The following is an 11,440-nucleotide window of genomic DNA, read 5'->3' on the forward strand; positions in this document are numbered from 1 at the left end:
GCCAGGCGTCCCGGGGGCCGGTGGGCCTCTGCCGTGGGCCAGGCGTCCCGGGACCGGCGGGCCTCCGCCCGCCTGGCCGTCCCGGGGACCGGCGGGCCTCCGCCCGCCAGGCGTCCCGGGGACCGGCGGGCCGTCCGCCCACCAAGGCGTCCCGGGGACCGGACGGCGGGCCTCCGCCCGCCAGGCGTACCGGGGACCGACGGGCCTCCGCCCGCCAGGCGTCCCGGGGACCGGCGGGCCTCCGACCCGCCGCCTGGCGTCCCGGGGACCGGCGGGCCTCCGACCGCCAGGTGTCCCGGGGACCGGCGGGCCTCCGCCCGCCTGGCGTCCCGGGGACCGGCGGGCCTCTGCCCGCCAGGCGTCCCGGGGACCGGCGGGCCTCCGCCCGCCTGGCCGTCCCGGGGACGGGCGGGCGAAGCCCCGCCAGGCGTCCCGGGGACGGGCAGGCGGAGCCCCGCCAGGCGTCACCGGGGACGGGCGGGCGGAGCCCCGCCAGGCCGTCCCTGGGACGTGGCGGGGGGCGGAGCCCCGCCAGGCGTCCCGGGGACCGGCGGGCTCCGCCCGCCAGGCGTACCCGGGACGGGGGGGCGGAGCCCCGCCAGGGCGTCCCGGGACCGGCGGGGGGCCTCCCGCCCGCCAGGCGTCCCGGGGAACCGGCGGGCCTCTGCCTGCCTGGCGTCCCGGGGACCGGCGGGCCTCCTCCGCGCCTGGCGTCCCGGGACCGGGCGGGTCCTCCGCCTGCCAGGCGTCCCGGGACCGGCGGGCCTTCCGCACCCGCCAGTGCGTCCCGGGGACCGGCAGGCCTCCGCCCGCCAGGCGTCCCGGGGACCGCCGGGTAGAGGCCCGCCAGGCATCCCGGGGACGGGCAGGCAGAGGCCCGCCAGGTGTCCCGAGGACTGGGCGGGGCAGCGGCCCGCCAGGCGTCCAGGGGAGGGCGGGCGGGCAGAGGCCCTCCAGGCGTCCCGGGGACAGGCGGGCGGAGCCCCGCCAGGCGTCCCGGGGACGTGCTGGCAGAGGCCCGCCAGGCATCCCGGGGCGGGGACGGGCGGGCATAGGCCCGCCAGGCGTCCGAGGACGGGCGGACGAAGCCCGCCAGGCGTCCATGGGACGGGCAGGCATAGGCCCGCCAGGCGGTCCCGGGGACGGGGCGGGCAGAGGCCCGCCAGGCGTCCCGGGGACCGGGCGGGCAGAGGCCCGCCATGGCGTTCCCGGGATGGGTGGGCAGGCCTTGACGGGTGGGCGAGGCCCGCTACGGGTCCCAGAAGTGGCAGGTGAGGCCCCCCAGGTGTGTTCTTGGGATTGGTCGGCAGGGTCCCGCCAGGTGTTCCCGGGACGGGCGGGCGAGGTCCGCCAGGTGTCCCGGACGGATGGGGGAGGCCCACCAGGTGTCCCGGGACGGGCGGGCGGGGCGAGGCCCGCCAGGCGTCCCGGGACGGGCGGGCGAGGCCCGCCAGGCGTCCCGGGAGGGCGGGCGGGCGAGGCCCACCAGGCGTCCCGGGACGGGTGGGCGAGCCAGCCAGGCATCCGGGGATGGGTGGGCAGGCCTTGACGGGTGTACGAGGCCCGCTACGGGTTCTGGGAAGGGGGCATGTGAGGCCCGCCAGGTGTGTCCTGGGACGTGTGGGCGAGGCCCGCCAGGCGGGCCCGGGATGGTGTCGAGGCCTTGACGGGTGGGCGAGGCCTGCTACGGATCCCAAGAAGTAGGCAGGTGAGGCCCCACATGTGTCTTGGGACTTAGTCGGCAGGGCTCGCCAGGTGTCCCAGGACAAGCGGGCGAGGCCCGCCAGGTGTCCCCGAGACGGGAAGGCCTGGTGTCCGGGATGGGTGGGCGGGCCTTGACGGGTGGCGCGAGGCCCGCCAGGCGTCCCGGGATGGGTGGGCAGGCCTTGACGGGTGGGCGAGGCCCGCTACGGGTCCCAGGAAGTGGCAGGTGAGGCCCCCCAGGTGTCTTGGGATTGGTCGGCAGGGCCCGCCAGGTGTCCCGAGACGGGAAGGCCTGGTGTCCCGGGATGGGTGGGCGGGCCTTGACGGGTGGGCGAGGCCTGCTACGGGTTCCGGGAAGGGGCAGGTGAGGTCCCCCAGGTGTCTTGGGACTGGTCAGCCGGGCCTGCCAGGTTTCTTTGGACGGGTGGGCGAGGCCTGCCAGGTGTCCCAGGACACCTGGCGGGCCTCGCCCGCCCGTTCCTGGGAACGGCTGGGCGAGGCCCGCCAGGTGTCCCGGGACGGGCGGGGGAGGCCCGCCAGGCGTCCCGGGACGGGCGGGGGAGGCCCGCCAGGCGTCCCGGGACGGGCGGGCGAGGCTCGCCAGGCGTCCCTGGACGGGTGGGCGGGCCTTGACGGGTGGGCGAGGCCCGCTACGGGTTCCGGGAAGGGGCAGGTGAGGCCCCCCAGGTGTCTTGGGACTGGTCACCGCGGGCCTGCCTGTTCCCACGAACGGGCTGGCGAGGCCCACCAGGTTTGTCCCGGGATGGGCAGGCAGAGGCCTGCCAGGCGTCCCGGGACGGCGGGCAGAATGAAATATTATGACGATAGAGAGAGAGCGCGCAAGCATAGGCCTACCTATACAGATACTTATTTCATTATATTTACTTTGAAAGATTGAGTGGTAATATATATATATTTTTGAGTGGTAATATATATAAAGTATTTTTAAAGTTTTATGAGAAGTGGAGAGAGATAGAGAGATTAATTAAGTACTGGTGACGGACTTATGACGGGGGAAAGGCAGGAGAAAATACACGTATAATGAATTAAGTATCTCTATCGATAGGCCTATGCTTGCGCGATATGATATGACCTGCCAAGATCGTGCTGCACTATGCTAGATAAAATTTAAAGGATCATAATATTCAAGTTGATTCTCTAAGAAATTCATGCCCTAATCTTGATTACATTCGACAGTTGCCGTAGCATTCAAAGATTGTAAAAAAGACGTGGAAAATTTTAGACACAGGGTGCGGTCATTCTTGCTCTCTTGAAAATCAGGTTTCATCCACAATTCATTCACGAAAAAGCTGCTGTGTTAAGCAAAAAAAATATTTATTACCACAAATAACTGAATATGTATTGCACAGGCAAATTAAAGTTTTATATCGTGGGAGATCTTTTAGCCTCGCGGCAAAGAAAATGCAGTAGTGTAGGGCTGTATGCTACTGCGAACTGCTTTGTAAAGGGAGCATATAGCCAGAAAATCTTTGAGCTGACATACTACTTTAACCTTGATTAACATTTATGTTTAAAGACAGTAGCTTTGTAAACAGCAACTATAGTAGCATTCGATCCATGTCAACGTCAAAATAATCAAAGTGTGAAATCCGTTACGTTAGCCAGTATCCAGTGATTTGCGCTTTCCCGCTCGAAGTTTTAGGGCTCCTCCTCACATCATAGAAAACGTTCTTGCGGATGCAACTAGATTTGCTCAACCTACCTTAGCCGTCGCAACATTGAGTGCCATTGACGTCAGCTAACTTTAATCGCTTTGGAATACAAACATAATTTTGTAGAAACTAAAATAATTGCATTCACCGCTTACGATGATGCAATATATCCCCGTTCATGAAGCAAAACGAGTAAATATTGTCGTCGTGATATATAGTACTAAAATCAGAAATTCACATTCTATCTACCAGATCTCTATGAACGAATCCATCCGAGAAATTCCTATTATTTCGGACATATATCGTGTTTTAAGTATCTGAACGGTTTGTTTTGCAGTTTTAACTTATATAATATAATTTGCAGTATATGTTCATATTCTAGAGTAAATTTAGCGATATTATGTCTTTCCAGTAAAAACAAATAGGAAATTGGATGAACGAAAGCTAATGAAAACTGTATCTTCAGTTTTCTTGTCGAGTGTACGTACATGAGTTGTTAGACAAATGGAGTCAATTATGAGCTCATGTACGTACATGAACTGATCATACAAATGGTGTCAATTATGAGCTCATGTACGTACATGAGCTTATAATACAAATGGAGTCAATTTGGGGTCAGGGGTGGCCACGCCCCCCAGAATAGTGGAGGGTTGAAAGAGTTATGTGACGTCACAGGGGTAGTGTGGAGCGATTTGGGGTTAGGGGAGGCCACGCCCCCCTAATATGAGCTTATGTACGTACATGAGCTTGTAAGACAAGTGGAGTCAATTATGAGCTCATGTACGTACATGAACTTATCATACAAATGGAGTCAATTATGAGCTCATGTACTTACATGACTTATCATACAAATGGAGTCAATTATGAGCTCATGTACGTACATGAGCTAACGTACATGCTTTAATACAAAAGGGAGTCAATTTGGGGTCAGGGTGGCCACACCCCCCAGACCAAATTGGAGTCTATATGGGGTCGGGGTGGCCACGCCCTTTTGGGGGTTGCCCCCGCCCCTTTTTAGGCCTCACGTACGTACATGAGCCTATCAGGATGGGGGAGGGGGTAGCCACGCCACTTGGGGGGGTGGGGGCGGGGGGCGGGGCTAGAAAAGGGTGGAGTCTATATGGGGTCTTTTCCTCTACTACAGCTTTCTACGTGATGACTGAAGGCAAATTATATTTAATTTTCAGCAATATGCTGTTAATAATAAGTGACCTAAATACGATGCTGATCAGGATGTAATGCACCACAGACCACCTCGCTCAGATCCAAATGTTGACAAATGTAAATATAGTTTATTCCCAAAAAATCATTAAGAAAATCAAATACTCTCTACTTATTATAACACGAAAAATAAACTTCGCTCAGTGTCACTTTCATTCTGTATACATGAAACACCTCAGCATCAATGATAAAAGAAAAGGAAATACACACACGCACACACACAAACGCACAGGTAGAAGAAAAAAGACGCTCCAATATATAGAACGGAGATGGAAGGCGTTATATACTAGACTAGAATGCTCCCTGTTACAACTAAAACTACTTCGAAAATGAAGTCATAGTGCTGTTTGTATCACTGATAGCTCAAGTCATCAATGTCCGCATGCAAATAATATGACACAAACCAGTCCAAAAGGAACAGGCACGGGATGACGACCTAACAAACGAAAAGATAACGAAAATGACTGAAAAGATATGTGAGGAATGAAAGCTTTGCTTAGTCATAATCAAATATAGAAATGCAAACTGCTGCTTTAGAGATCCAAAAGTTTCTTAATCATATCCATTATTGTTATGTTCTCAATAAAAAGCCTTCCTTTCAGGACGATTATATTATAAAATGAGACAAGAGTAAATATCTGTTGGATTGTATAATGGAAGAGTTAAAATAATAATGCGAACATAGAAAATAATGGGTTGATAGATCATAAAAAGAGTCATGGGGTGGATGGATGGCGATGTAGAATTTCTGGAAACCCTGCAATGACCAAAAATACATTTCGAAAAAGGACACTCGTCGGTCCATAATCCAGACTTATCTTTGAAATTCGACAAGGCATAAGAAAATTTACGATAATATATGGTTGTAAATTATGGACACGTTAAAGCTATTACATCAGAGAATTTTTTTTTGTCACAACTGCTATGGTCATGAAAAAACGTCGAAACAAAAATAACGACAATATTATTGTATTGTTGTTTTTACAGTTTTGCAATTCTCATGTTCATTGTAATAATTATGATGGAAATGGGGGGCCATTCTTAGGTAATAGAAAGTCGTTTACCTATTCTATTACTGAATATCGAAATACTAATTTCATATTCATGAAAATGAGGTCAGTGATATTCAGTGCAAATAACAGCAAAAGTCTGTTTTTTTTTCCATCTGTCCATCCGCCTGTGGTGTTTGCGCATGGTAACACTGCGTCCCGACCTTTAAACTAATATCCTACTTCGAATATTAACGGTGTAATTCGCATACAGTAAATTATTAAAAACATTTTCTGTTGCATATGTACACCAAGATGCTTTTTATTTACCTAAACTTACACAGCGTACTATTTAAAGCCCGGACGCAGTTTCCATGCGCGACCACAGGAGTATATTCAACCACTAAAGAGATAAGTTGACTACGCAAATTAATTAATAAGAAAGATGAGAACCTGCTTTTATAACTACCAATGCACCCTGAATACCTGTTGCAAAATGGAGAGGTAAGAAAAAAACAGTAATATCTATATTATATATATATACATATATATATATATATATATATATATATATATATATATATTATATATATATATATATATATATATATATATATATATATATATATATATATATATATATATATATATATATATATATATATATATATATATATATATATATATATATATATATATATATATATGTGTACTAAGAAATCACAAAAGTAAGCAACGTGATTTTGTTTATTAGCTGAAGCCACTAGGAAAAATAAAAAAAGAAAAGACAGAGTGCCAAGTACTTTCGTGCATTTAACACATTTTCGGGGCACAAAAGATGTGATAAATACACGAAAGTACTTGTCACTCTGTCTTTTCTTTTAGAATTTTCCCAGTGTCTCAGCTATACATATATAGGTATATATATATATATATATATATATATATATATATATATATATATTATATATATATATATACATATATATATATATATATATATATATATATATATATATATATATATATATATATATATATATATATATATGTGTGTGTGTGTGTGTGTGTGTGTGTGTGTGTGTGTACATACATAGTACATGCATATACATTTTCTCCGACAAAAATCAAGAATGATTTTCAGTTACTATTTGGCCTCTGTTTCCCCTCTAATCATTTGGCTTTAATATTGTATAGGTTTTTTTTATCAGAAATTCTCTTGTTTTAAATCAGTACAAAGGTAGTAATTACATGATTTCGGTTTATCATAACTCGCGTCAATTACACATTTAAGACATCAGATGTACATGGGTATACTAGCCCCGTCTATAGGCAAGGTATACGTACGATCACACAATTGCTGTTTAATTGTTGACAATTAATTAATCCTTGCATATAGGAAAGTTGTGATAGATTTTTATAAATTTATTTAAAAAAACAAAAAAATTCAATTGTTGCTACTCTAAGATCAGTTTGTAACATTATCAACATCATGAGAATGCCGATAATATTACGGGTACCATTGGTGATATCTCGGGTAATGATTAAGAATTTGGTATATATATAAATGACAATATTATAGGTGAGGAATTTGGTAATCATACATATCGCAATAATGTAATTTCTATTTACCTTTTCACTATCAGTTGTACAAAACCTTTGGAATTTATGAAATACAATAATTAAAATTATTGTATTTCATAATAGTAAACACCGCTGCTTCACCCTGGGCTTTGGGCAAGCCTAGCAAATTGTCCTCGTGGCCGCAAGACTGCTTTTGTGTTGCTTGTTTTTGCAACAAAGAAAATCGTATGCGTCATATGCTAAATATTAATGAGTAAGTGGTTAATAAGGCGATACACAAGCACCAAACGATTTAGACAAGAGGACAGTGGTGACCTTTATAGCGGTAATACTTGAATGACGAGTATAAAAAAAGAGAGATATACAAATATTTTGTTTATATCAAGGCCTTTCTAACTTTTTCAGAACAAGAATAAAACAATGCCCAAATTTTTTTGAACATTTACACACACACAACACACAATATATATGTATATATATATATTTGTGTATTATGTGTCTGTACATTTATGTATGTACCATACTTATATATGTATATGTATACGGCATACGTATTTATGCATATTCTAATCATCCTCTTCCCTAATGTCGGAGTATGAATAATAAAAAAAAATGATGATTATGCTAATAGGAATAATGATAACTGTAATGGATATCAATGTGATTATTATCATAATGATTAATAATATCATTATGAATACTTTGCATGGCTGTGTGCATAGGGGAAACAAAGTACGTTATATAGTTACTTTTTTTTATTCATTGGCTAAATACTGGTCTTTATCCATTCAGACCCTAACGACATTGTGGCAAATTTCGTGGGTACCTGAACGATACTTTACGTACCCTTGAAACTCCAGGGTAACAACGGTTTTCACACAGACTTGGTGTGCATATTTCAAGTTAAACGTGAGTTGCGCCATGAAACTGTATTACACTATTAATAGTCTCATTTGAGTCTATTCCCTAGTTGTTATTACTTATGAGTGTGAGTTAGATGTTGGTAGTATTAGTAACAGTAGTCACTAAGTCTCGTGAAGTTCGTCATACTACAGTATCAATAAGTTCTGGAGGACCTTCGGTAATGATGTTTTACTAGCCTCTATCTACGAGCGTGCTAGGTTGGCTAAGTTACCCTTTAAATTTCTTTGATTTACTCTGATAAGTGCCTTAATTATCAACATTACACATCGCTACATATTTTGCCAATCAGACTGTGGCTTCAAATAGCTATTTACCAAAATACTAATAGTAAAACAAGAGGGTCAAATATTTGTTTCTACGATCATTAACATACTACTGGGAACCCTGCTATTACGTCTGATATCAAAGAGAGAGAGAGAGACGAGAGAGAGAGAGAGAGAGCGAGAGAGAGAGAGAGAGAGAGAGAAACAGCCGATGTTCCGCCGTATTTTGTGCTATGTTAAGGCTATGTTTTAGTCTTTAACACTTTTTACTGGTGGCCTGGGCATAATTATGAGTATAGTATGGCTTGAAAGTTTTTGATGTAAGAGGCAAAAACTTGTACGTTTATTTTACGTACACACAATGACAACAGTCCATATTAAAATATTCACGGAGGTAATTTTTCATAGCATTATTCAAAACAGTCTTGATATGCACACACACAATAATATATATATATATATATATATATATATATATATATATATATATATATATATATATATATATTAGTGTGTGTGTGCAATGGCAACCATTCTATTTCTATTTTTCTTAATTATACCCGCAATGCATCAGATCAAAACGCTGATACAGCAACCACATACTCACAATCACAATCACGCAAATGTCATGAACTGTAACTGGAGCCTTTTACATTCTCTGGATAACAATTCGATAAATTCAAGAGTATTACCGCACACGCGAAATGGCGAAAGCATGCGAAGCCTTTCTTTATTATTATAATGTTCTCATGTTCGTATTTAATTCGTAAGTTGTTATAACGACAAGGCGTTCGCAGTAAACATCCTATCTATGACCCCCTAGATGCTGACCCCTTGGCGTGGGTAGGGGGGCGGGGCTTAGGGACCAGCAGCTGTGCCGTGATGCCTGGTGGGTTCCTTTTTCACTTGTCCTTGGGGCTCAGCTGCTGATCCAACTAAATTAGTCAGAACTTTTCCTTCTTTCTGCAATATTTTCATTCTTACTACATCCTTCTCCTTCATGTAATTTTCTTTTTCTTTTTTTTTTCCCTTTGGATTTAATTGTGGAAATTTCCACCTTTGATAAAATTTAGCTGGGGACTGGGTTTTATATCTGAAGCTAAATAGTGGGAACTGTGGCAGGACCATCAACTGCCCGATAATGTTCGGACCTGAGTGATATCAGGCGGAACTATTTTGCAGGGCTGGACCACGTATTCCAGGGGGGTCGTAGTTTTGCGGATAGGACTCTCGGCATTCTGTCCGGTTTGCCCTCCCATAATGTGATTAGGGTGGGGATGATTGTATTCTGGTAATACTCTCAGTCCTATCAAGCGGGTTTGGCTTCACACTTGGGCCACTCTAATCATGTTGTGCCATTCCCTGTGGGGTAGGGTAGGGACGCGGACATTTGGGAGTCGGTTCTCACTTGTGCCATTAGTGGAAGAATAAAACTTCATGAAAGGCTGATGTTGTCTTTTTAAGGTTTTCAGGTTTATTATCTTTTTTTTTTTCTTTTTTTTCTTTTTTTACCAATACTTTGATCTTTATGAATAATACAAATAAAGAATCAAGTACCCCTCCCTGGGACCCTTTGATGGTAATGAATCGGCACAGTTGATGACTGCAGGAACCTCCACTGGCAACCTTCCTCTGGAAAACTCCAAAAAAACCTTCCAGTGTAATCACACTGAAACCCTATGCTCCAGTACGGAGTAAGGGGAAATTTAGTAAAAAATAGTAGTTACAGAAATTGGACCCGGAATGTTTGAAAACTCTTATGATAAATATTTGACTTTTAATTTGGAAGACTCTGATTGTGACATTTTTAATGTATATAAAGATATTGTCAGGTGCTGTGGCCGAGAGCCTAAGATTTCTTCTGAGGGGCGAGGAAAGCTGACAGTGGAATCTGCCTCGGCAAAAGAGAGTGAACAGCTAAAAACATTATCTCACCTTGGAGGAGTTTTAAAGTAGTGTGTGCAGTACATGCTTTTTGGAATTACTCCAAGGGCATGATATATGCACCCCAGCTTGTGACTTACTCTGAGGAAAGGCTCTAGAGGAATTAAGGGATCAAGGGGTAATAAGAATTGAAAGAATGAAGAAGATAAATGGAGTCCTAGTCCCACTTCCCAATTTAATTGTTACTTTCTTCAATTCCACCCTATTGCCTAGTATAGTGAAATGCAGCCTGGTTACGTTTTAAGGTTAAACAGTATATCCAAGACCGAGATGTTTTTTTTGTCAAAGAATTTGGACACATGTTGGGGTCATGCAGACAGAAATTACAAGGCAAGCCTGCTTACTTGTGTTAAATGCAGTTGAGCCAAAGCATGGCCATATGTCAACATAAGGAGGGGCCAGTTGGTTGTGCATTGCTGGAGAAAATCATCCATCATCTCACTTAATTGCGATGTATACATCATGGAAAAGAAATTCAGACATTAAGGGTGACCGAACGTATCACATTTTTGGAGAGGCAAAAGAAGAGGTGTTTGAGTCAGTACATTAGACCAGGAATATCTTTTTCCAGTGTTGCTGCAAACCGAAGAAGAAATATCAATGTCACCAAAACTAATGTTAATAAAACACCAGTTACGACCTGTACTCGTGCCTCTTTGGAGGCAGCGCCAGTGATTGCTGGCGCTCATGCCTCTTCGGAGGGCTGCGCCAGTGACTCCTGGCGCTCCTGCCTCTTTGGAGGCCGCGCCAGTAATTCCTGGCGTCCCTGCCTCTTCTGAGGCAGTGCCAGTAATTCCTGGCGCCCCTGCCTCTTCGGAGGCAGTGCCAGTTGATTCTGGCACTCCCGCCTCTTTGGAGGCAGTGCCAGTGGTTTCTGGCACTTCTGCTTCTATGGAAGCAGAACCAATGATTTCTGGGACTCCTGCCTCTCGGAGGCTGTGCCAGGTGTACCTGGCACTTCCACCTCACTGGAGGCTGTACCAGCTTTAAATGGTGCTTCTGATCCTTTGGAGAATGCACCAATGTCCAACCTTCACACCCCTCCTCAGGCAGCATCAGCTTTGTCTGGTGTTCCTTAGACCGATAACCCTCTGAAAAGGAAGGAAGGCAGCCATAAATAATCGGTCTCCTTCCAGAA

General features: G+C 46.0%; 1 protein-coding gene across 1 annotated transcript; it reads right to left on the reverse strand.

Moving 5' to 3' along the window:
• Positions 1 to 1,684: 1,684 nt before the first annotated feature.
• LOC135223015 (WAS/WASL-interacting protein family member 1-like) lies at positions 1,685 to 2,551 on the reverse strand. Its single transcript, XM_064261522.1, has one exon. It carries the CDS (start codon positions 2,549 to 2,551, stop codon positions 1,685 to 1,687), a length of 867 nt encoding a protein of 288 aa, XP_064117592.1.
• Positions 2,552 to 11,440: the final 8,889 nt, after the last annotated feature.

This window comes from Macrobrachium nipponense, chromosome 8 (genome assembly GCF_015104395.2).
Source record: "Macrobrachium nipponense isolate FS-2020 chromosome 8, ASM1510439v2, whole genome shotgun sequence".
NCBI lineage: Eukaryota > Metazoa > Arthropoda > Malacostraca > Decapoda > Palaemonidae > Macrobrachium > Macrobrachium nipponense.